The 25,784-nt window shown below is 38.8% G+C and overlaps 4 protein-coding genes across 4 annotated transcripts in view; 3 read left to right on the plus strand and 1 right to left on the minus strand.

The window, feature by feature from the left end:
* LOC101310880 overlaps positions 1-25,784 on the plus strand; it is a 1,534,871-nt gene that overhangs the window by 634,421 nt on the left and 874,666 nt on the right. The gene's annotated exons all lie outside the window — the stretch shown is intronic.
* LOC101310003 lies at positions 1,175-6,488 on the minus strand. The gene is made up of 10 exons (XM_004293464.1): positions 6,270-6,488; positions 6,096-6,163; positions 5,169-5,903; positions 4,684-4,796; positions 3,812-4,071; positions 3,033-3,154; positions 2,047-2,115; positions 1,911-1,964; positions 1,691-1,792; positions 1,175-1,485 (listed from the first exon to the last, which is right to left on the minus strand). The coding sequence occupies exons 1-10, from the start codon at positions 6,301-6,303 to the stop codon at positions 1,390-1,392; spliced, it is 1,653 nt and encodes a 550-aa protein (XP_004293512.1). The 5' UTR covers positions 6,304-6,488; the 3' UTR covers positions 1,175-1,389.
* Positions 8,878-14,591, plus strand: LOC101310581 (probable beta-1,3-galactosyltransferase 20-like). Its single transcript, XM_004293466.1, has 7 exons — positions 8,878-10,299; positions 11,878-12,116; positions 12,506-12,796; positions 13,124-13,252; positions 13,429-13,602; positions 13,906-14,013; positions 14,137-14,591. Exons 1-7 carry the CDS (start codon positions 9,411-9,413, stop codon positions 14,344-14,346), a joined length of 2,040 nt encoding a protein of 679 aa, XP_004293514.1. The 5' UTR covers positions 8,878-9,410; the 3' UTR covers positions 14,347-14,591.
* Positions 16,654-21,368, plus strand: LOC101310869 (uncharacterized membrane protein C2G11.09-like). The gene is made up of 6 exons (XM_004293467.1): positions 16,654-17,230; positions 18,239-18,387; positions 18,706-18,981; positions 19,351-20,195; positions 20,290-20,545; positions 20,673-21,368. The coding sequence occupies exons 1-6, from the start codon at positions 16,960-16,962 to the stop codon at positions 21,054-21,056; spliced, it is 2,181 nt and encodes a 726-aa protein (XP_004293515.1). The 5' UTR covers positions 16,654-16,959; the 3' UTR covers positions 21,057-21,368.

Genomic DNA, 25,784 nt, shown 5'->3' on the forward strand with positions numbered 1-25,784 from the left:
CCCCCAGCTCCATGGGAAGGTCAAAGATCATTAATCCAAGATTTGGGACATAATCAAACAAACCTAAATGGTAATGTGTCTTCTTTTGGGGATAAGACACTGTCTGCATAATTGTCTGCATAATGGGTGTTTGGTAATAGGGTTTAGGACACAGATATATGGTTCCATATTATGGACCAAATGGGTCTCATATGTTCAAAGAAAACAAATAATTAAGATTTATCAAAAACGAAGGATATGTTAAACATATGTTCAAAGAAATAAGCAGTGTTTGACTAAAATTTTTACGCTGCATGCTGTTTGATAAGTTAAACATATATTTGAGGTCCAGCTAAGAATATGTTAAACATATTTAGGTGTATAATGACAGTTTAAAATAATAGTGTAGTGTTTAATCTGAAGCAGGAACATGATAATGTAAAGAAAGCGCTTTAAGATCTAGCAAAAGCATCAGATAGATTTGGGTAGGGCATAGGGAAAATATATTAAGGTAGATAAACACCTGAGAATCTTTGATTAGCAAATACTTGATGTGCTCTGGAAGTCCCTAATACAAAAAGAAGAGGAAAATTTGTCCTTGCTTTTGTGTCCAAAATCCAAAACTCCAAATGTGAAAAATCAAAATCACTATGAACCAGTTCTTACTTGTTTGCTTCGGCCTCATCAATCATACTATTACTACACTGATCCCGGACTACGTATTTGTTAGCTTATTATCTCATACTAGCATCGCAAGTTTAGCGTTATGATCCCAAAAATCGTTTGTATCGGCAGTTGATTCTCTTATCTATTTGAGCACTTTCGGAAAACCTTGAAGTTGATTCAAGTGGTGAATGAGGATGACCAAATGAGTTAAGATTAGTTTAAGTCAAGAATTTATGAATATCATTCATCGATGGAAGGTGTTACAAGTAGATTGAAACACTAGCTATAACCAAAGCCATTACAAGCTACTTATAACACAAAGTACACAATTCAGACTTGAAACGCTTTAAAGCATACTTTCTGACTTTCATACTAACAAAAGAGCAACACAAAGAGGCCAAGAAAAGTGGTCAAGGCTAAGAGTTCCATACCTTGTTGTAGAGAAAAGGGAGTGTAGTCGGACTGTAATTAACTTCGTATATGTCATCCCTACATGAAAGCCTAACTTCGGCCCATCAACTACCAGTGGGACACATTGATACTCGTGCTTGGATCATATTGACAAAAATGAGTACGAGTTAGGTTTGTGGCATGAGCAGTTCATGGACTGCTTACAGAAAGCTTCTGTCTGATTCATATTAATAGCTTTCAGTTTTACAAGCAGCTTACATATTGCATACACCTACTTACTGGCTATTTCTCTGAATTTCTAAGAAACCAAAAGATTTTTTTAAAGATATATATCTACTCTTCCTCAAAGTCCATAAGGAAATCAGTCAAGTTCTCAGAATCGTCTACAGCCTCATCCAAAGACATGGGACCTCCCTTTTTTGGTTTCTCCTGAAAGATCAAGAACAAAAGAAATACATCAAATGAGCATTTGACACAAGTTTTAACCACCCGATGCTGTATATATGGCTTGAAAGGGTAACGTAATGCTTTATATCTTTGTGCTAGATAATTCTAGTTCTGACTGTCCACAAATGGCATATAAGATATGAAATACTGTAACAAAAACATGGTAATACTGGGAAACGAATATCACCTTTGACTTGGTAAGCTGAGGAGTACTTTTCAAAACGCTCCAATTGCGTGTGATTTTCTCCCCTTGTTCATCAGCCTCTGCTTCACTATCTTCTCCTTCGTCCTATTTACAGACAATATTAAAGAGATCAAATATTTAACAACCATGTCCGGAGTCGTGGGCTGAAAATCAGCATGGGTCTAGTACATGCATCTGCTGTATGTGAAGCAATCAAACTTACATCATTTTCGCCAATGTCAACAGCTTGTGCCATAGCTTCATCTATATCAGGTGCCTGCAATGAAAATTAAGAGTTGAACAAGGAGAAAAGACAAATCCAGGCCATACAAAAATTGTTTTTACTTTCAATCAAATACCTCAATCACTTCGGTCTTCTCCTTTGACAGAATTGTATCAAGCTCGTCTCTTGATATGATTTTTCCATGCTGTGCAAAGAGAAGGAAAGCCAGAAATAGTATGAAAAGACAGTAAATAATGAAATGTTGCAACAAATTTCAAAATAACAAGCAAATCAAATAAAACAGGATAACAATACTTCATCATCCATTTTTCACTCTATGAAGATCGAGGGATTTAATCTTTAATGCTTCCATTTACGTTTCCATTTTGAGAAATTACCTTGATATTATTATATTCTGAACACCCTGGCAGTACAAACTAACTAAAACAGTGTGGACAGAAGCTTAAGTTGATGGAGTTCATATATTGTAACCTTTTTTGATCCATCGGTCAGTAGCTTCTAGTTTGAAAAACACACAATGGGAAAATGGGAAAGCTTTTAGAGGAAAGTATTTCAGTTGAACATGAGAAAATGAATCAAGTCAACTGGGGTGGAAAGTATTGCTTGCAACAGACAACATCACAACCCGATAAACAAACAAAAAATAGATGTAAGAGGAAATTAACCATTCAAGGACCAAGTAAGTGAGTCAGCTTACTATTCAGGTACTAAAGAACCACTCAAAAATTCCTGTGTTTTAATAAGCATAACATTCATACAAAGAGGAACCCCAAAAAAGAGTTTTCTTGGATGATAGCAGTACAAAAGCAGTAACTGTTTGGGAGTCTAGTCTATGGAGAAGTGCATCCCAATCCCTGCATGTGCATGCTAGAATTAACAAAATAAATTCCATTCCTATCATGTACCTTCAATCTAGACTTCTTACATGATCAAACAAATAAGAATTTTTTTTCTACTTCCAGCTCAGAAACTTGTTTTTTATTGTACTCAAAAGATCACAGTGACCTCCTTCAAATTACGAAGCTCAATGACATATAAACAAACAAACACACTCTTCTAAATAAGCCAGAAAGGAAAAGGAAATAATTAGATAGTGCTGACCTCCTTCAGAAAAGACAGCATATTTGGTGTTGGTTCATGAAAATCTGGGCCTCTGTAATCAATCACTTCATCTGGATCTTGAATATAGTTAATAGTTGGGTAAACTGGATCTCCACCCCATACTGTAGATGCCAAACAAGCAGTCAATACAGCAAACTTAATATTCTTATATTTCACTATTCAAGAATAACATCAACACATGTTCAGACCTGGCAGTTTATAAGAGAGCAACATTTATAAATTTTGTAATTTCATTAAAATCACATTGAACATGTATACAAAAACTACTGTACGCCTGGCCAACTACAACCAAAATTCTTCCATGATTAGTAGATGGAAAGGCATGATGTAGCAATCTGCTGATAAATTGCTGCTAAAGTTTCAAGAATATAACTGGGGCAATAGAGACCAGGAGAGGTACAGATAATGAATGTTCCTCACTATGACTAGCGATTTACTATTGAGTATGAACACCAAAAACTCAAAAGGGCGGCAAAGAAAGCAAGAAGCACCACATTTACAGAAATATGGAAGGGGGTAGTCTGTATCATTGTTTACAGACTACTCTTGGAGGTGGAAAAGGATTGATATGATGGGTTCAACAAAAACAACATGCAATCAAGGTTTTAACAAACAAAAACTCGCATCAACTCCTCCATACAATGAAGTAAATGCAAAATGCAACTGAACCATCTTAGAGATTGAAATGATAATCAGTGAAAGTTAATGAAAGACAAGATAAAGAGCACACACAAAACTATCAGCTTTAGAATGAGTACTTTGCTTTATCTGGTCCTCCCGCATTCGCATTGCTAAAGGATCCCTCTTTATTCGGATATCAGTCCCCATCATTATGCGATACTCCCGATCTGTTTGATGACTAAGCATGTCAATTAGTTGGGTTGTTTCATTTTCACCAGTCTCTTCAAAATGCTTTTGAACAGCTTCTCGAGAAGTGTCTCTCTTCCAATCTTTTACCCATTCTGAATAAAATGCAAGCGGACCTATCTTATCCAGTCTCTCTTGTTCAGCTTGAAGCCTACAAAACATTTGGTAATTTCATAATCTAACAACTCTAAATTCTAAATCAACAACCAAGGTAGTCACTACTTGTATAAGAGCTAATAAATAGACAAGCAGGAGCAAGAGAAAAGCCTAACCTAACTACAACATAAACTAAGACATAGATCAATCTAAATGCACAATGCAAATTCCCATGAGACTTCCATATTTACACAAATCCAAAATCAAGATTTGAGGACTGGAAACAGTCTTTTCCTCCCCTATAATCTGATTACACAATCTTCCAACAATTCCTTAATGATTATAGCTCTCCTTAATACTACTGACAAATCAATCATCTACGTTCACTACTTCCTATATCCACTTCTAGATTTACTTCAATGGCATGCATAATCTTAAATCTACATATACATGCCTGTTTACATGTGTACCACACATGACAAAAGCAATCATCAATTCTTTTGCATCCATATTATTCTTCCTAGGTTTCCTAAACCTACATTTTATCCTCCCTATATGTATCTATTTATGTTCATTTCCATTGCAAAAGGAAGCATAAGATAATTAACCAGTAGAGAGTTAATATAAAGTCATGGATTTAAACCATTCCAATTGGTATCAATTGTACCTTTCTTCCTTGAAAAGATGTCGTCTTGCTCTGTAAAGTGAAGTTTCAGTCAATGTTGGTGTTTCTCCATAAAGCTTTACTTGCCCAGTCTCTGCCATTGCTTTGAGAAAAACCTTAACAAATTGAAACAAACAACCTATTCATTGTAAAAGACAATCTTCCTTCTAATGGCAGTTAGTTTATGTATGCATTACAGGCACACTCTAAAAGAAAATGAACTCATACTGATTATTATCAAGTATAACAGAAGTACCATTATATATTTTGATAACCTCATGTAATCAAACCATGTCTAGGAAGCTGCAGGGATACCTTGTAACAACAGACCTTTTAAGCTAATAGTTTTAAGAAGTATGCACTGTTGAATAACATCCTAGTCAAGTCACAATACCTGTTTCTTACAATAGACCCTCCAATTTTCTTTTGTCCAAGTCCTCAAATTAAGTCAGAGTCTTATCTTCTTTCTATAATATATATGCACTAACCGTTTCAACGTCAGGTCGCCTCCGTTGCCATCTAGACCATTGTTCCTTGTCTGGTTTTCTCCAGTTCCACCATAGTTCGTCACTTGTAAGCGGCTCTTCCAATGGCTTCTTAGTTTCTGGATCAATAAATGGATGAGGACGTCCAAGTTTCTTGTCTAGCTCATATCCTGTTTCTTCTTCTTTTTCCGGTTCAGTCTGATAGACCACATAGTCAGATGAAATATCTTTGGAATCTTCCATTGTGTCCTCCAAAACCTCTGGTTCCAGTGCCACTGTCACTAGTTCACTTGGTTTTACACTCGGCTCAGAAGAGTCATGAGCCTCAACTGCTGCTGATGCTTTATTCTTCCTCCTCCTACTTCCAGGATTTTTTCCAAAAGATGGAGAGCCAAGAGACTGACCAGTTGGTTCGGGTGCATTGGCTGCCCTAACTCGACTAGCAGTGCCTTCAGGCCAATAATCCTGTCCGGGAATGCTGGCACGAGCACCAGATGCTGGTTCAAGCTGCCCAGATGTAGAGTCCAGATAACTATAGTAGGGTGCACGCTCGATAGTCACCTCTTTCGTAACCTCTTTTGGAGATTCATCAATAGACACATCTTTGGAAGGTTCATCAGCAGACACATCTTTGGAAGATTCATCGTTCTTCTCACACTTTATACAAGGAAGTAAAGGTGCCCTCCTCGGTGACACACTTAAGCCAACTCTAACCGGAAAGGATCTAACAAAGGATGTCTGTACTATTCACAAAAACCAAATATACATGCTAAAATTAGAACAAAGCTGAATTCAAACAAAAGAGGGCAAAACTAGCACAAACCTATCAGTATCATTAAGATTCCTTTTCCTACTATTTCAGCATTTGCAGCATTTCTAAACAAACATGTTATAGAGGTAAAACTGAAATGAACTGGAAACAATACAAACCTTGAAATTGAAATATGGGTTCCCAGCAGCATGGCTCTGTGCAAAGACTGAACCTTTGAATCCTCTATCTGCCACAATCACATCAAAAACTTCAACAAATTAAAGAAAGAACAGAACTTGTTGATGAAATTATCTTCATTATTGAATGAAACATCAAGATGAACTAGAACGGACCTTGATAGAGCCAAGTGGTTGATATAGATGCCATTTGGCTCTAACGCAGCATCAATGTCTAACCAGAAGAGCTGGTTGAATTTTGAAGATTTATAGTTGGAGGTGGACTTGTTGAGCTGTTTCGAATTCTGGGTAGCTTTGCTTTTGGGTGAAGATGAAGGTTTGGATTCAAAGTTTGGAGCTTTGAGGGTCAGGTAGTGAGTAGACACAAGTCACAGTGAGGGTTTTGGAAATTGGATAAGGGTTTTGGCCATTGGGATTTTAATTGGTATATTATCGGTCATTTCACCTATTGGTTTCCTCTTATTTGTTACACAGCATCGATGGATTTTTTTTATATTTCTTTTAGAAAAGAAAAACTTTATATAATAACAAACCGTCACACCTAAGATTTTCTCCATTATTAAATGGTATAATGGTAGATAAGTCTAATTTGAGTAAATATGAAAATAAGAATTTGTAGTCGTAATTTTAATGTATTTTCACATGATGTGCATTTCAACAAATATAAAATATAAAATAGAGTATTGTATGAAGTTAGTCACATACACCATTCTTTAGTCCAGTGTATTTTTTACTTCAACTGAGTTTTAGAGTTTTGGTAAGTTGTTGTCGTTGGTGATTGTGGTAGGATCATGTTTGGTGTCACGTACAAGAACTATCGGTCTTAACTTCAGTGTTTTCTTGTTGTCAATTTAATGAGGAGGTCGCCCATGCAGATATGCTAGCGGTTTTGGCGTATAGTGTTTGGTGGGGTTGTTTCTTCTTGAGGTTATTTGTAAGAAAATATCGAGGCTTATGGATGAGGTTAGGAGTACGCTTCTGCATATATGTTGGCGGTTTTGGCGTATAGTGCTTGGTGAGGTTGAGGTTGGCCGTAAAGAGATATCAATGCTTATGGTTAGAGTTAGGAGTATGCTTCTGCATATATGCTGGCGGTTTTGGCGTATAGTGTTTGGTGAGATTGTTTCTTATTGAGGTTGGTTGTAAGGAGATATCAATGTCTCTGGATGGGGTTAGGAGTAAGTTACATTTGTACCATTTTCGGTTTATGTTTATTGTAATCGCTGGTATGTAGGTATGAAGGAGTGTGGGGACTTGTTGTCTAACACCAAAATCTCATATGATTATAATGGTCGGTTGCACCACATGGCTGGTGTGATCACCCATTCACACACGGACACGTGGATCTTTCATCCAAGAAAATCAAATTCCGATCTCTCTCCGATCATACCCAAATCTTATGTTGGAAAATAAGGAAATCGGATTCCGATCTCTCTGATCAAACCTCTCCTTTTCCCATCCTCCACCCCATCACAAGAGAGTGAAGAGAGGAGCAATACAAGGGTGATGATGCATATATATTTTAAATTGATTTACAGAAAGATAATAAAGTCACCGGTGAAGGATGTAGATGGTCAAACATAGATGGTGGTAAAACATATGTCATTTGATTCAGTCAAGATAGATGGTCAAACATATGGTGGTTCATCAACCAATACAAGTGAAAAACATATGGTGGCTCGGCGGTGTGGGTTTTTGCACGGCTGATGACGGCGGGTTGTATCGGCTGTGGAGCGGCAGGCTTGGTCCTCGGTGGTGAGGGTTACAGGTTTGTGATGACAAGCTTGACTGCGGCGGCTGGGCAGAGGGATATGACCTGGTTTGTTCCGATTTGAGAGAGATCGGGATCCGATTTCCTTGTTTTTCAACAGAGATGAGTTGGATAAAAGTGCCATGTGTCCGTGTGTGAATGGGTGGTTGCACCAGCCACGTGGTGCAACCGTCGCACACAAGAATTCCTCTAATAATGTATGCGATAAATATCGCAGCAATATCAATAGATCAACCTTGAATGATATTTTTTTTTTTGGAGAAAGAACCTTTCACTTAGAATCTTTAGAATCTTTCACTTACAAAAAGTGACTTCCATACTTATTTTTGAGAGGAACTTAAAAATCCAGACTATATGGGCTCCTCAGTTTGAATAATATTATTAGGAACGTGAAATCCATACTTCTATTTTTTATTTTTAATCATCATTTGTATAAAAAGACAAAAGTTAAGTCACTAAGGACAAAATTTAAGTTACCAAAAATAAAAAGTGAGTGTGGATTACAATTTAGGGAGTGTGGATTTCACTTCCCTATTATTAATAAGAGAATTCAAACTCCGGGGGACATATTACCTGAACCCCTTACATTATTACACATATCCATGCTTATAAATAATCGCGTGTGCCACAACATATCAAATGAAACCAAAAGAACTCTGAAGATTATGCACTAAAGTTGTAGACTGATTATGTATGCAACTACTAATGACATTCTATTTTTATTGGGTCAAGAACTGCTAATGACATTCAGATGCGTAATGTATACAACACTCTCCCCTTTCCTTTTTGATAAGGATAGTCTGGCATGTACTAGTTTTGTCCACTGTAATCCTTAATCTAAAATTTGAAAAGAAAAAGGAGCATCAAGATTCAAGCATGACCCTTTGTTTAGGTCTTTAGGACCTGATGTTATTCTTTTTGTTAAAAAAAAAAAAACCCAAATAAAGTGGAATGAATGAATCTAGTTCTACACAGCAACAGTTATTCTGTTGTGGAGTCAAAGTAGTATCTCCGTCTTTCTCACAATTAACCACCTTTCTATACGTTTTCATCAGTTTCAGGCTTTGAACACCAATAAAGATTGGGTCTTTACTTTTCATTCTCAGTCTTCCAATTCAATCCCCATCTGCATTTTCAGTGGAGAACTTTTCTGGGTCTAGATCAAGCTCATTGCAAGCAAATGCGGGTGAGATTTTGATTTTAAAGCTTTTACTGCGTTCAAGTTTTGTTGAGGCGTTTTGATTTGCTGAACTGGGATATTGACTGATTGTTGAACTGGATCTCTGTGAACCCTGTACGGGGTTTTGAGTTTCTCTCACTGTTATGCTTACATTTCTCGTCATTATTGATTTGTGTTGAGTTTGGGATGTTGGGTTTGTTTAAAGGATTTGGAAAGACATGAACTTTGAGTTATTTTGTTGGGTTTGGAGCTTGTGTTGGGTTGTATGTGTTGATTGAGGAAAAGGGTATGGGAGCTTTTTGGTTGTTGTAGAGTATGGTGTAGTCTGTGGATTGGTTTTAGAGAGATGAAGAGGCTGAAAGGTGAGCCTCCGGTTACTAGGAGGTTCAAGTTGCAGCATTTGTTGATTGGTATGGCAGCATTGTACTTGGTTTTCATATCCTTTAAGTTTCCCCAGTTTCTTGAGATAGCGAAGGCGTTGAGTGGTGATGATGGTTATGATGACATGGCCAATGAGGACTCGGATTTGAGTAAACCGATGTTTAATTCTGTTTATAAGGATACATTGCACCGAAAATTGGAAGATGACCAACATCAGGATGCGCCCGTGAGGCCTAGAAAGGAGCCTTTGGAAGAGAAGAGAAATGGTTCCAAGACTATAAAGCCACTTCAGCATCGATATGGTCGGATAACTGGTGAAATCATGAAGCGGAGGAATAGAACAAATGAACTCTCGGTGTTTGAGAGGATGGCAGATGAGGCTTGGACATTAGGATTACGTGCTTGGGAAGAACTGGATAAACTTGATGTCAAGGAGACAGGAGATAGTTCTATAGTTGAGGGGAAACCCGAGTCATGCCCTTCATGGTTATCCATGAGTGGGGAAGAATTGGCAACGGGAGATAGATTGATGTTCCTTCCTTGCGGGCTTGCTGCAGGTTCTTCTATTACACTGGTGGGAACTTCCCATAATGCTCATCAGGAGTATGTGCCTCAGCTTGCAAAATTGAGGAGGAGTAATGGAATGGTAATGGTCTCGCAGTTCATGGTTGAGTTGCAAGGATTGAAGTCAGTGGATGGGGAGGACCCCCCCAAGATCCTGCACTTGAATCCACGATTAAGAGGAGATTGGAGTCAGCGGCCAGTCATTGAGCACAACACCTGTTATAGGATGCAGTGGGGATCAGCTCAAAGGTGTGACGGTTCACCATCCAAGAACAGTGAAGAAATGCTAGGTACGGTTTTCATGATTTGGAAGATAATTTATTTCCTTGTATTTCTGCATCACAACCATGTCAATTGTAAATAGGCATGAAGGGGCATGAGCAAGTACAGACTTAGAAACCATGAACAATATGTACCTGTTTAAGGGTGGTATTATTTGCTTTTGATGAGGAATACGTTTGATCATTGTGTCAAATAAGACAAAAAGTCTACCCTCTTAGCTTAAATTTATTCCAATATTGATGTTTTTCTTATCCTGGATCTGTTCTCTTGCATATGCAGCATAGCTGCTGTCCATCAATGTACATTTAAGACTATTAATATCATTCTTCCAGTGTGTATAATCTCTGGACTTTATTATGTTTTATTAGTTAGATTGTGCTAATTTAAGCAGATGCTGAATATCATCTAGGTTGAGCTATTTCATTTAATGAAGACATGGAATTGAAATGAAGTTTGTTTTTAGATTTAGCTTGTGAAAGTAGTTTTACCTTAGTCTGGCTTGGCCATAGTCAACTCTATGAGGACCGGCACCTCAAGATATGTTAGTTGTCACTAAATTAATAACAACAAAATTGTACAAGAAATTCTAATAGTTCCTGTGATGGCCAAAGTAAACAAGTAGCATTGTATAGGTTCAGGCTTGTACTTTGTATATCCCCATTGTGTGGAAATTTGACTATGGTAGTTGTAAGTTGTAACGCAGTCCGGGTTCTTGCTTTGCCACAAAATTTGGGGTTTGTATCAGTAAGCATGAACTTTACTTATTGAAGTTCCCCTGTAATGTTGAGATTACTTGGTGATCCAAAAAATAGTGATATCTAACAATGTGATTCCAATTTTCCAAGTAACTCAGGTAACTTGCTTTAAAAATTTCAAGATAATAGTACTTACCTTTTTAGACATTCTTTACTTTGCCCCTATTATGTAGAAATTGAGTATGGTAGTTGTATTGCGGTCCAGATTCTCGTCTGCTAACAAACTTAGGGTTTGTATAGCCAAACTTAATTTTTTCTATACAGATGTTCCCTTGTGATGTTGAGTATCCTTGGCGGTAACCCCAGATATATATCTTGTCTAAATAATGTCATGCCAAGTAACTTGAACTTGAAGGGCACTAGTGCACTCATATCTATGGAAAGAGAAAAATTTCATATATTTTGGTTTATGTATTGATGTCTCTTCCTGGACAGTCCTGACCATCCTCTAATCATGTTATTATTCAGGACGATGAGAAGCACCTTTATGCTTCTAAGAATCTGGACTCCCTAATCCCCCTTATCCTGTGTATCTGATTGAGTATGCAGTTATGTTATAAATTATTCGACAGAGCTATATAGTATAGACCATGTGATTGCTTATACTGCTGGCTTTGCCTGAGAAATCCTGACGAATCCTAACCGTCTGTGTAATGTTGTAATTCGAGATGGGGGGTTTCATGGGCTTCCCAGAATCTAGACTCCATTTTCCCTATATTTATTTGTGGTAGTTGGTTATATAGATCATATATTCGGACGAGCTAATTACTATAAAGTATATAGTATATACCAGGGGAGTTTCTGACAAGGTTTAGTGCACATATGTGGCAGTTGATGGATATGCGCGATGTGAAAAGTGGATGGGAAATGATATGGTAGCAGCAAAGGAATCCAAGACGAAGACTACCTCATGGTTTAAGCGTTTTATAGGGCGTGAGCAGAAGCCAGAAGTTACTTGGCCCTTTCCCTTTGTGGAGGGTAGATTATTTATCCTGACAATACGAGCTGGTGTAGATGGATTCCACATGAGTGTTGGTGGCAGGCATGTGACGTCATTTCCATATCGGACGGTATGTAAAGTAACTTCTTGATATTTTTTTATGTTTAAGCCTCAAATTTAAGTGGTGCAAAATTGCAATCTGGTGCATGCAGAAAGCTAATTCTTTCTTATCGTTCCTTGTTGGTGACAAGAAATTTATGTTTACAATTTCACACTCCAAAGTAGTTTGACGCACTATCTCAGATTTTTGTTGTTTGTTTTCTTTCCACGTTCCCTTCACCCACTTAGCATTCCCTTATTTACACTTTTACAGACTGAAGAAATATGGCAAGGCCATATTTTGATAGATCATGTCAATTGCTTAAGTGTATGGTCATGGCATCTCAGTTTTGTTTCTTTTCTGTATCCCATTTTTTGTCCTATCAATCATGCAGCAACTTTTTTCTGCTATAATTGTAGGGATTTACACTTGAAGATGCAACTGGATTAGCAATAAAAGGAGACGTGGATGTTCATTCTGTATATGTTACCTCGCTTCCTGCTTCTCATCCAAGTTTCTCACCTCAAAGGGTACTGGAGTTGTCAGAAAAGTGGAAAGCTCATCCTTTACCTAAGACTCCTATTCGACTGTTCGTTGGGGTTCTTTCTGCAACAAATCACTTTGCAGAGCGCATGGCAGTGAGGAAAACTTGGATGCAATCATCAGCAATCAAGTCCTCACGCGTAGTAGTCCGTTTCTTTGTCGCGTTGGTAAGTTAATTTATTCTGAACATTTTGCTGTTTCAACAGTTATTTTAATGTTAAGAGTTAGATTAGTCGGATCGATCAATTGGTACTTGGTAGTGACCCATCCTTCAGTGGGCATCGCCTCGATTAAGGCCCTAGAGTGTGACCTTAACATTATTCCTTCCTATTAAAAGAAAAAAATAAAATTATATAGCACAGTGCCTTGAGGGTTATTAGGTTGCTACAGAGGATATCAGGATATGTAGAATGTGATGTCCAAGCTTGTTGACTCAAACTATTGTATGAATCTTTTCTTTCGTTATACTTAATTCTTTTTATTAAATCCTGTAGAATGCAAGGAAGGAAGTCAATGCAGTGCTGAAGAAAGAGGCTGCTTACTTTGGTGATATTGTGATCTTGCCCTTTATGGATCGTTACGAGCTTGTTGTTCTCAAGACCATTTCTATTTGTGAATTTGGGGTGAGTACAGTTAATCCCAACTCTCAAGTATTCCTTCATTGAACATATATTGTTGGATCAAATGTTTGTGTAAATAATGTTGTTGCTTTTATGTTTGTAGTTTAAAACTCCATTCAACTGGGTATTACCTTTTAGTTTATATTCTCTGGCTTTATTTGTTCAACGTCTTGATGCAGGTTCAGAATGTGACGGCAGCATACATCATGAAATGTGATGATGATACATTTGTTAGATTGGACACTGTTTTGAAGGAAATTGAGGGAATCTCTTCTAAAAAGTCTCTTTATATGGGCAATCTCAACCTCTTGCATCGCCCTCTCAGAAGTGGGAAATGGGCTGTAACCTATGAGGTATGCAATGCATCCTTGCTTGCTAAAATTATTATCTGATGTGTTGGGTTTCTGGTAGTAAAGGACGCAGGCTTTACTCTCCATGGAACCTTGGTCCTGAAGAGTAGAATCATTATCACTGTACAAGATATTAATTTCTCTGCATAACACTTCCCAAGTTCCCTATTGTTATTGCTGTTGTATGAACTTCATTTTATCTTTTCACCAGTGGACACTACATTCTCCAAAGACGATGCACGTCACATTTTTTCAGTCTGGTTTTTCTTTTTCCTATATCTGAAGGATAACTGTCTTTTGTAACAGGAGTGGCCAGAAGAAGTTTATCCTCCATATGCTAATGGCCCTGGATACATAATTTCTATTGATATTGCTAAATTCATTGCCTCTGAGCATGGGAATCGAAGCCTACGGGTAAGTTGCTCTATATGGAAGATAGTTTTCTTTTTTCCATCATTTCACTATATGTGTGTTTAAACATGGCTACTTTCAAAATCAAGCCGGTCTCATCAAACATATATGTTTGCTTGGTTGCAGCTTTTTAAGATGGAAGATGTGAGCATGGGAATGTGGGTTGAGCAATTTAACAGTTCCAGGGTGGCTGTCCAGTACTCCCATAACTGGAAATTTTGTCAGTATGGGTGTATGGAGAACTATTACACAGCGCATTACCAGTCTCCAAGACAAATGGTCTGTCTGTGGGACAAGTTGGCTAGGGGTAGAGCTCAATGCTGCAACTTCAGATGACAGTGAAGCAACTGTAACACTCTTCACCATTCTTTACCGCATCCTCGATCACACAAATGCTGATTTTGTTTTAGTTTGGGTTTCTAGTCCAAGCTCCTAGCAGTGAATCGTGAAAAAATGGTTTCGGAATGAATCATCGAAATATCTACTGATTGTCTAGTAAAAGAGGGCTGTCTGAAAAATTCAGCTTCCAACTCTCATATTGTACATTATGTTCATGATATTGAGTAATTAAGATTTTACAGAAAAGGTTTCTAGAAATTGAGTGCCTTAGGTTTCTCCATGGCACCCCTTTCATGTCTTCTTACTCGCCGCGAACCAAACGAGGCCAAAAAGACTATCAACAACCACATCTTGCCGGTACTTAAACTCATGAAACTGTTACATGGTTTCAATGTTCTAAAAAACGTTAGGTGTTAGTCGGGCGGACAGCCAGTAACTAGCGCCCAGGCAGGCGGGTTAATCGAGAGATTAATCAGTTTTCTAACTCTTTAGACGGAAACGGTGAAACACCGCCCAGCGTCTAGACGATGATTAATCGGCTCTAGACGGAGATTTTTATAACATTGTATGGTTCCCACTATCCCCTCTGTATTATTCCATCCATCTCCATTGACTATGGAAAAGAAGAACTGCTGCTGCCATGTTGGATAATCTTCACCTAGCTCCAACTCTGGTCGACAGCCATAGGTGGCGCGGCGTCACTCCAGTCGCTTTCAACTACAACAACGGCCATTTCCAACCTCCAAAAGACCAAAACCCTAATCCACGTTGTGGGCTCCACCAGATTCCTACCTGTCGCCACGTGAAACGCTCCAACCTTTATTACGCGACTTGGACACTGGGTGGACTCGTTTCGCATCGGACAAATCAAACTGGGCCGGGCCTTATCCGATAGCGGGTCCCGCCCCGATTGCTCGGACCTTTGCTTTTGCGACAAGTATAAAATAAAGACAGAGTGTCGGCACCACACGGGAGCGACACGTGTCGGACACCAACCGTGTCGGGGCCATTTCTATCCGCTCAATCTGTAAATGCGACGTCGTATAGTGTGGACTTCGTGTGGAGGAAGTTGGTGAGGAGGAGCCGTTATATTGGAAGATGACAAACTTAGCCTTTAGGAAAATAAATCTCGAGTGAAGCAACTGTAGAGTGTAGACCAGAGGTTCTGGTTTATACTAAAAAAAAAAAGATTTTTATTGTTTATGGTTTAGAATGGTGGAAATTCTTATATACACGACGTATATTTACGCGACGTAATCTTAACCGTTCATAACAATTCATATGTTTGATCGCTATGTTTCTATATTATTTTCTTTAATCTTGATTATTCATGTATGTATGTGAAGATATACGCCGTGTACTGAAGATGTTCTCCTAATTATGTTATACTTTGTCTACATTCTTTGTAGTGCAACACATTATACTTTGTCTTTGAGTGTCAATGATTTTGTTCAAAGCTTTGTGATCACAAAATCGTTGCTATAGTGTTTACATTCCCTCTTTGCTTTCATAATTGGGATTCTTAATTTAGATTATTCTTAGTTGGAGTTCCATGTATAACAGAATATATGCTCTAAAGTTGATGCTTAAGAAATTCCAAGAAGTACATCTAAAGCCTCCACTTGACTACAATGTAAATAGAATTTTGTTTAAAAATATTTATTACAATCAAAATTTGAGCGACATGAAAAAATAACTACTTTTTATAAAGTAATTACTTCACAACTAAATTACAACACCAACAAAAATGTTAGACGGTGATTCTTGAACATAACTACGAAACTCATGCCGCGCTAGACATTGACCGAATTATGAGAAACATACACTCGCCGTTCATATCACAAGGTGGATACCGAAATTGCGGAAGAACTAACGCCTTTGTGTAAAGTCTATGTAACAGCTGATTTCCACCACGGAGACTTCTTTACTTCACTGTTCTTTCCGGCAAGTTTAATGAACTCTTCAATTTCCCACCTTTACGAAACGTCCAATTTACTCCATAAACAAACGGTAACCTTTTTGCACCCAAAACGCTTCCGCAGGTCCAGCCATGGATCTCATGCATGTGAAGTTTTCAAATACAGTGTACCTTTTTGTTTTCATATTCAAAACGTCGGCAACATTTCCCTTTTTGGAAACCAGAAGCAATTTTTCACACAGAGAGATTGACCCACAACTGTTATTCTAATCCCAGAACCCCATTTTCGTCCTTTACAGTTTCCACTTAACCAGTCCAACTTCCCCGATCCAAATCAAATCCTTTATCCTTTTCCACGTACAGTGTCTACCACCTTCTCTCTTCATCTTCATCTCTGCCTTTAAAAACAGAGCCTTTAAAAAAATGAAACCCAACCCTACAACACCAAAAGCCAATCATGCTTGACAGCTTGTGATATTTTCGTTTCCTTCATTCATTTTGGCCACGAAGAATTGAAGCTACACACAACCACCGCACCACCCTCTTCACATATCTCAACCGTTACCTTCTTCTTCTTCTATTAAATGTCGACCCTGTAACGGCTTTGTCTCTCTGCATTACATAAAGAGTTTGGGAGTTTCAGTCTCTAGTTTGTTTGTTCGTGTGTTGTTTTGTCTTAGACAAAAGCCGAGATGGATCTCAGTTCGTTCCTGACATCGTTAGGGACCTCGTTTCTGATATTTTTTATTCTTATGTTGCTGTTCGCGTGGCTTTCGAAGAAGCCTGGGAACGCGGTGGTGTACTATCCGAATCGGATCCTCAAGGGTTTGGATCCGTGGGAGGGCGGGTCCAAGACCCGGAACCCGTTTGCTTGGATCAAAGAAGCTCTGACTTCAACAGAGCAGGAAGTTATAGCTCTCTCTGGGGTTGACACTGCTGTCTACTTCGTCTTCTTGAGCACTGGTTTGTCTCTCACTTGTTATGCATCTTTTTTTTTGTTCTGTTGGATTGTACTTGTTTTTGCTTTTGGTTGTGTTTTTTGGGTTTTGGTACAGTCATTCTGTTGGGTTTGTTTTGTTTTTGTTTGAATAGTTAAGAGTTTGATGAGACTGGAATAGTTAATTGTCCTTGTAGCTCTGAGGAGTGTGATGTTGTGGGAACTTTATTTTCGTTGGTGACGTTTTCAGAATTACCTTGTCTCATGTGTTTGTACCAAAACTAGTTTCCGGGTTTTGCTCCTTTTTGCTGGAATTGTTTGAGCTTTGTGGATGTTTTGGCTGGGTCAAGTTGGACCGATTTTGAAAGCTAGTTTCTCAGATTTCAATGGTTGCTTTGATTTTTTCAGAAAGGGTTAGAGTCTGGTTAGAAGTGCAATTCATTTTCAGAACAATTTTGATCTATTCGAGTCATGTTCTGACGTTCAGTTGTTCACCTCATTTTTGTTTTGTTAAAATGAAAGGATCTGTGTCATTTTCACAACTCTACCAAGTTGTGTAGTCAATGTGGATGTCATGAGTAAGTATCTCATATGTGAACTTAATATTGAGTATGTTACAATAGCAGCTGATGCTATGGATTTAGGTTGGGCAATTCTGCAAACAAATTTTGATGTTATTCTGACATCGATATGATTTGACTACTTAAAGTCGATATAAAATTTTGGAGTTTTATCAAAGTAATTACGTTTGAAAAAGATTTTATATATTAAATTCAGGACTGTTGTTTGCTGTGGATAGTGGAATAAAAGAAAACACAGGATTTCATTTTCTAAGAGAGGAGTTCCAGTCAGTAAAAGCTGATTCCCCATTAGAATGTCCATTAAAGCCAAGTTTTGATGACTTAAAATATCTTCCTGTATGACTTGCATGGATTCTTTTTCTGTAAGAAGAAGCTGGGGGTGTATATGTGATTATAGACAATCAACTAAGCTTAAGAATCTTGAAGTACTGACCTTTCTTATTGATGTGCCAGTGTTGGGAATACTGGTTTTGTCCAGTTTGATACTGCTACCAGTGCTTCTGCCAGTTTCTGCTACCGACATTGGAGACGCCATAACAAACACCACCACAAGCAACGGGACTTTCTCTGACCTTGACAAGTTATCCATAGGACATGTCCAGGTAACTTATATAATCTTCTATGAAGAACTGATCTTTTTATAAATACTTTTATAATTCAATAACAAGTATTGAATTTAGTCGAGGCATGCATGATTTGTCTTGGAAACTTGGTGAAATATTTTCTTCTGTGAGCCTGAGTTACAGATGTTTTAGCTTTCTTAGGTCCACATGTCAGTGATTGTCAATGCTATTGGATTTTCCTTTACCTTTTGCTATACAATTAATATATTGCAAACTTCTTGGAGATGGAATCATTACAACTAAATCTTGCTTGTGGCGAATTGTTCATGCATTTATGTAGTCTCTCTGTATTTACAGGCGAAGAGTCCAAGGCTGTGGGCGTATCTCCTAGGTGTCTACTGGGTTTCTTTTGTTTCATATTTCTTGTTGTGGAAGGCGTATAAACATGTCTCCGATCTGAGATCCAACGCTTTAATGACTCCTGATATCAAGCCTGAACAATTTGCTGTTGTTGTTAGAGACATACCTGCTGTCCCTGAAGGTCCAAATAGAAAGGAACAGGTGGATTCATATTTCAGGGCCATCTACCCCGAGACATATTACAAATCAATGATTGTTACAAATAATAAAGAGGTATAAGTTGTCAAATTCTTTTTTCCTCATCACTTTGTGGCATGCCTTAACTGTTATTGGTTTTACAACTGTGTTTGGGTTTGGTTATTCAAACTCCTCTCAGATATAATTTTCCTTTGTGGCTTTTGAAGTAATTCTCTGGTAGAATGTGGTATTTGTAACAACTAATGGTTGTTCTTTAATCAGAAATGCAATACGTCTTTGGGTATTTAAAGTTTTTTCCATGAGAAACTTGATTTGTACTAGGCAACAAATCAAGATGCCTGTAACAGAATTATATAGAACGTACTATTTTGCTGTTTCATTGTGATGGTTAATTGTCTGTTCCCAGTATATTCTCCTTCATTCACTTTTATTTTGTTCTTATAGGTGAACAAACTCTGGAAAGAATTAGAAGGGTTTAGGAAAAAGCTTGAACGTGCTGAAGCAGTTTATGCAGCATCCAAAACAACAGGCAGTCCAGAAGGAACAAGACCCACCAATAAAACTGGCTTCCTTGGTCTTTGTGGGGCAAAGGTTGATAGTATAGAGTACTACACTAAGAAGATTAATGAAACAATCCCAAAATTGGAAGCTGAACAGAAAGTCACTCTCAGAGAGAAGCAGCTAAATGCTGCTCTAGTTTTCTTCACTAATAGGGTGACTGCAGCTTCTGCAGCACAGACTCTACATGCCCGAATGGTTGACACATGGACAGTCATGGCTGCTCCTGAACCTCGTCAAGTACTTTGGCCTAATCTGAAAATCAAGTTTTTCCAGAGGCAAGTGCGGCAGTATGTTGTGTATATCATTGTGGCTCTGACCGTAGTATTTTATATGATCCCAATTGGATTCATCTCTGCAGTCACAACTCTGGATAATCTGGTAAAATTTATCCCATTTATCAAGCCAGTTGTGAATCAATCTGCGCTGAAGACGGTACTGGAGGCATATCTTCCTCAGCTTGCACTTATAATCTTCTTAGCTTTGTTGCCAAAGCTCCTTCTTGCTCTATCTAAAGCTGAGGGAATTCCTTCTCAGAGCCATGCAATAAGGGCTGCAGCTGGAAAATATTTCTACTTCATTGTGTTCAATGTTTTCCTTGGAGTTACAGTGGGTGGAGCCTTGTTCAGTACATTCAAGGAAATAGAGGATGATCCTAATAAACTTGTTCCCTTACTGGCAACGAGCCTCCCAGGAAGTGCAACCTACTTCATCACTTTTGTGGCACTGAAGTAAGTTTTCAATATCACTGCAGCAGACAATGTTGTCTGCTATACGTTGCTCGACACAAAGTTCTTTTTACTAACTGGTTTCCATTGATATCAGGTTTTTTGTTGGCTATGGTCTCGAACTATCCCGAATAGTTCCTCTGATTATTTTCCATCTGAAAAGGAAGTATCTTTGTAAGACTGAAGGCGAGTTGAAAGCAGCTTGGCAACCTAGTGATCTTGGGTATGGGACTAGAGTTCCAGGTGATATGCTAATCATAACAGTTGCTCTCTGCTACTCTGTTATAGCTCCACTGATCCTTCCATTTGGTGTGCTGTACTTTGGCATCGGATGGCTTGTCCTTAGAAACCAGGTAAATTATCCTCCAGTCTTTTTTCGGGCTTTACCAGTTTCTGATTGAAAACCCTCCTTCTCATTCGTGCCACTCAAAGTGCTGCTATCCAATATTGAATATAAAATCTTGTTTTTCAATTGAACAGGCACTTAAAGTGTATTGTCCAGCGTATGAAAGCAATGGAAAGTTCTGGCCACACATGCAGCTCCGGATTCTTGCAGCTCTGATATTGTACCAAGTTACAATGGTTGGTTTCTTGGGGGTAAAGAAATTCGTCTATGCGCCGCTCTTGATTCCACTTCCTATCCTCTCCTTGATCTTCGGTTACATCTGTAGCAAGAAATTCTACCGGTTTTTCCAAGACACAGCTCTTGAAGTTGCTTCTCACGAACTAAAGGAGATTCCTAACATGGAGCAAATCTATAAAGCTTACCTCCCACAAAGCCTGTGCTCTGGGAAGGTACTACTAGATGATGATCAATTCGAAGATGCCAAGTCAAATGTGTCCAGAACAGCATCATTTGCCTGATGTGTATAATTTGTGTAGTTTAGCGCTTCCACAAGATTTGATTTGATTAGCACTGTAGTGAAAAACTAGTTTGGCTTTTGTGAGTTGTCAGTTGTTCATAACATATGATTAGGAACCACAACATTGGGTTTGCTTGTAAACATCTTGGATGTCCTAGTGTGTTGATTGTATGTGTGAAGGAGTCTCTTTTCAAATCATGTTCAGTCATGTTCAATGTCTTATCAGTTCTGTTTTGCACCAGCATAGATGTTTGCATTGTACAATTTCCTGTTCGAAGTGGAATATGCCGGTAAACTGTAGGTATTACCAGCTCACAAAGCCTTTCTTTTTCCTTATGGGAATTGAACACCAGCTGGACTGCTAGAGATGAGAAAGTTGGATTTTAACACAAGCTTTATATAGTTATAATTTTCTTTACCCCAAAATGGTGAATAAGTTAGCTACCACTTTAGGGTCGAGAGCAATTTAAGCTCATTTCCTTTTAACAAACTTAGAAGTTCAAACCAGCGACATGTAGCGTTTGTCTCACTAGAAGCTACATATGATGTAACTATACAAATACAAGCAAAATGCAAGGTCAGGAGCACTGAAGGCATAGTCCTTCATTTTCACAAATTAGAGGGTTTAAACTAGCGACCTGTACTCTCACCGGCAGCCCAACATGTTTCCACTAAACCAACCTCATAAGTTTTATATATATCATTGAAAGCTACATACGATGTAACTATACAAATACAAACTTTTCCTTTGCCACAACATATAAAGTTGAGAGCACTGAAGGCATGGTCTTTTCGTTTTCATAGATTAGAGGGTTCGAACTAACGACTTGTATTCCCACTGGTAGCCTAACATGTTTCCACTAAACCAATCTTATAAGTTTTATATATATTTGTGTGTATATATAGTACGATCTACTAGAGAAAAAAAAAAAGAATCTGAAAAATTTACAAAAAGAAAAAAGAAAGGAATAAACCCTGAAATTTCATAAAAACCTTCACTGATAGTTCATACTTGATAGTTGGCGCCTCATCAACGCTACCATTCTCTCAGATTTCAAAGCCAAAAAAGAACCCTCCTTTCCTCTCAAACTCAAAAAACCCAGAAAAACCCACCAACCCAAAAATGCCTCCTCCTCCTCCTCCGGCGCCGCCGCACGCGGTGGTCCGCAACCGCTTCCTAGGGTTCCTCATCTGGCAATCCATCCCCTCCACCCTCATTTTCCTCCTCTTCAAAACCCTCTCCCCCTCCTCCTCCTCAAAACCCCTTTTCCCATTCGCCCCATGGTTCTTCGCCGTAATTACCTTCCTGTCCTTCCACCTCTCCCAGCTCCTCTTCTCCGCCGCCCTCTCCCTCGTCTCCTCCGCCCACCCCCACCCTCTCGTCTCGCCTCTCAACCTCGCCCTCGAGCTCCTCCGCTTCCTCTTCGTTCCCGCCGCCTCCGGGTCGCCGCCGCCGGGTTCTCGGGCCCGGGTCCGGGTCGCCGCCGGTTTCGCGGCGTTTCTGGCCGCGGCGGCGGGTTCCGGGTTTCTCGCGGCGGTCTCGGTTTGCGGGGAAGTCGGTGGTTGGGTTAAGGGGATAGGTAGAGTAGGGTTTAGGGGTTTTGTGATGGGCTTGCTTTATGGGTTGTACTATGTGTATACCCGGAAGTGGGTTCTGGAGTTCCCCATTATTCAGGTCAGTTTTTTCTGGCTAGTTGTATCTGTTTCGAATTCGATTGTGTTCTTGTTTTGATTGTATTTGGAAGTAGCTGAAATGCCTAGGAGCTTATGAGTACAGTCAATGGATTGGTTATATGATAATGTGATAAGTTATCTTCGTAAAGAAGACATCTAGGTAGATTGGCGTGGTTAGGCATTTGGAAATGTAGAGATGTAAGGTGGGGAAAAAGAAAGGGACTATGATGAGTTTTCGTCTAAATTTGTTAAATCAGATTATATAGTTTGCTTTGTTCGATACGAGGAATTCATATCTAGTAATGTGTCGTAGGAGCCATAAAGGTTTTGCATTGATAATGTATATGCTGCCCGTAGGTGTCTCTGCTTACCCCAAATGTTTCCATTGTAGTTGCTGTTTTGAATCAGCATCCTAACCAAGTATTCAGAGTTTCAGACTGATATGAACTAGTTTTTCGGTCATTATTTGTTGTGATCTTGTTTCATTACTCTCATGTTACTTTGTGCTGTCTACTCATGTGAGCAATGGCTCTTACTGCTACTTTTCATGTCAACAGCGTCCGCCCTTTTTTAGCTTCAAGATGGGGATCCCCACGGCTATCACACGATCCTTAAAGCTGTCCTTTGTGGCATACATAGTCTCAGCTATTCTGGTGGTGTTCCTTCCCCATGAGTTTCACAACAAAGTTACAATTGGAAGGTGGATTGCAGAGCAGATTAGCTTCTACATTGGGAGTTTCTTGGTGTTTCTCTGCTGGGAACTAAGTCACCATTTACATCAGGTTAGTTTCTCAAACTTACCAATGTCATTATTGTTTTCCATTCTTGCTAATAGTACTGAGGCGGTTGATCGAAGCATCACACGATCATATGATGTAAATATCAAGTAATGTTTCATTTTGTTGCCAGTTCTTGGTTTTTTTAATAGCCATCCTATTAGTACAGTGTCAGGTGTCTTCTTAAGACCTAATATCTGACTCATACCTAGGACATTTATCTGACATAAATATTTCAGACATCTATTAGATTTTGAATGTTTTCCAAATTTTTTAAGATACTTCTTAGCACTCTTAGCTCTTCAAGTGCCGGTGCCTCACAATTATGTTACTTGTGCTATTGTGGATTAAGAAATATTCATAAATGTTCAGTTTGATGAAGTTAATATGTACCTGTGTCTCTTCAATTGTCAAAATCCGTCAAACCAACTTCAATTAATAGGTATCAATATAGCTTTAATTGAGTGCTTTGGCCAGCGGCTTTTGGTGCAATATATATGTCTTCATAATGTTAAAACCAGTTTCCTCAGTATCCTAATAATTCTATAAAGTGTTTAATTTTAACGTGAAGCCATATTTTTGCTATGATAGGAACTTAGCTACCGCATGAAACTTAAAATAATACATCTTGATTAGATACCGAATTGTATGATATACTCTTCAAAGTATCACATATTTGTTTTCTCTACGTACGTTTCTTTTTATGATATACTCTTCAGAGTATCACATAATTGTCTTCTCTAATTACGTTTCTTCTTTAGTTATAGATTCTTTATAAATGTTGCTGTCATGTCTGCGTTTACAAATGGCCAGGATCAATAGAATCAGCAGCCTAATTATCATATTCTTGATCCCTTCCTTTGTTAATGATCCATACCTATCTTCTCATACCAAATGTGTATTGTTTGAAATCCTGGTGTAATTTAGGTGCTCAATACCAAGAGATGCATATTTGCACCGCCTAAAGGATCAGCTGCAGCAGAAACAAATCCAACTGAGCATCTCCTTGCAGCTCTGGAGGAGAGTGCTCCTAATTCTCTTCCTCAATATCTTGCATATCTTGATCTCTGCATGATCTGTGAGAATAATGTTGATTCTTGGCGACGAGCTGCCTTCTTCGAAGAAAGTGGTGAAACTTACAAAAGGGTTGTATCTGTATGCGTGCGACCTCTGGAGCAGCTTGCATCAAAATTGGGTGAAGGCTTGGAAAGTTCTGTTAATGGAAAATCCCAAATATCCAATCAGTTACAGTCACCAACTGACCAGCGACTGGATTCCAAATACTCTGAACCATTCGACAATTTCCAGGTAAACAGATAAGTATATGTTTATCGTTATCAGTTCAATATTGCTTATATCTACATTCAGGCAAACATGCATAGCCATCTTTCTGTGTGTGGTTCGGTGACCAGAATGTTGAACACATAACAGTTCAGTTGCACAACAGTTTCATTACCTTTTTGACATGTCAGCTCTTTTGCTAAACTGATACATTAAGTTCGTGGACTAACAGTAGATGATTTGAAGCTCAGAGACCAAAGTGCCAGAATACTTTGAATTTTCTTAGCCTGGTCACTTCTAACATGTTTGTGTTCGTGCATTGTCCTCTCTCTTATTTCTGTGATAAGTAACTCTATTGGTATTTGAAGGTCATGACAGTAGTTGAAGTTGCATCAGTGCTGTATAGCTTCTACATATGTATAGCTTCATGTTCACCCTCTACATTGTGTCATTGTCTGCAACGTGACTTAGATGAAAAGTAGGAGAATAGTCAACGTCATGGATTTTCCATTGCCTCAAAAAGTAAAATAATCATCTTTTTCATGTTATGCAGCTATATGCATGGTGTGCCTGGTCAGCTGCTTCACTGACTGCACGCTCAAACACGGACGACAGATTTGGGGTTGCCCAGAGATCGGGCAGTAATGCTGCTGTGATCTCAACACTGATCTCTTGCCTTCTTGCTGTTGAAACATACATGGGAAAGAAGACCACTGTACCGGCGCAGTTTATGGGACCAGCTAGTATCAAATGGGCAACCTCGAGTGTGGGAAATGTTGGCATGGCTAAGAAGAGAGTTGGCCCTATCCATCCCAAAGCATATGCCCTTGCTGATGCTCTCAGAAACTCAATCTATCATATTGTGTCCGCATGCCATGATCAGATGGTGAGCAGTGCCAAAACGGGCGTCCTTGAGAAGTATTGGGTCATCAAAGGCGAGCCTCCTTTTGGGTCACACGAGCTTCTGGTGCAGAAACTGCGTCTTTTCCTAGACTTTC

Source organism: Fragaria vesca, linkage group LG3 (genome assembly GCF_000184155.1).
Source record: "Fragaria vesca subsp. vesca linkage group LG3, FraVesHawaii_1.0, whole genome shotgun sequence".
NCBI classification, from domain to species: Eukaryota; Viridiplantae; Streptophyta; class Magnoliopsida; order Rosales; family Rosaceae; genus Fragaria; species Fragaria vesca.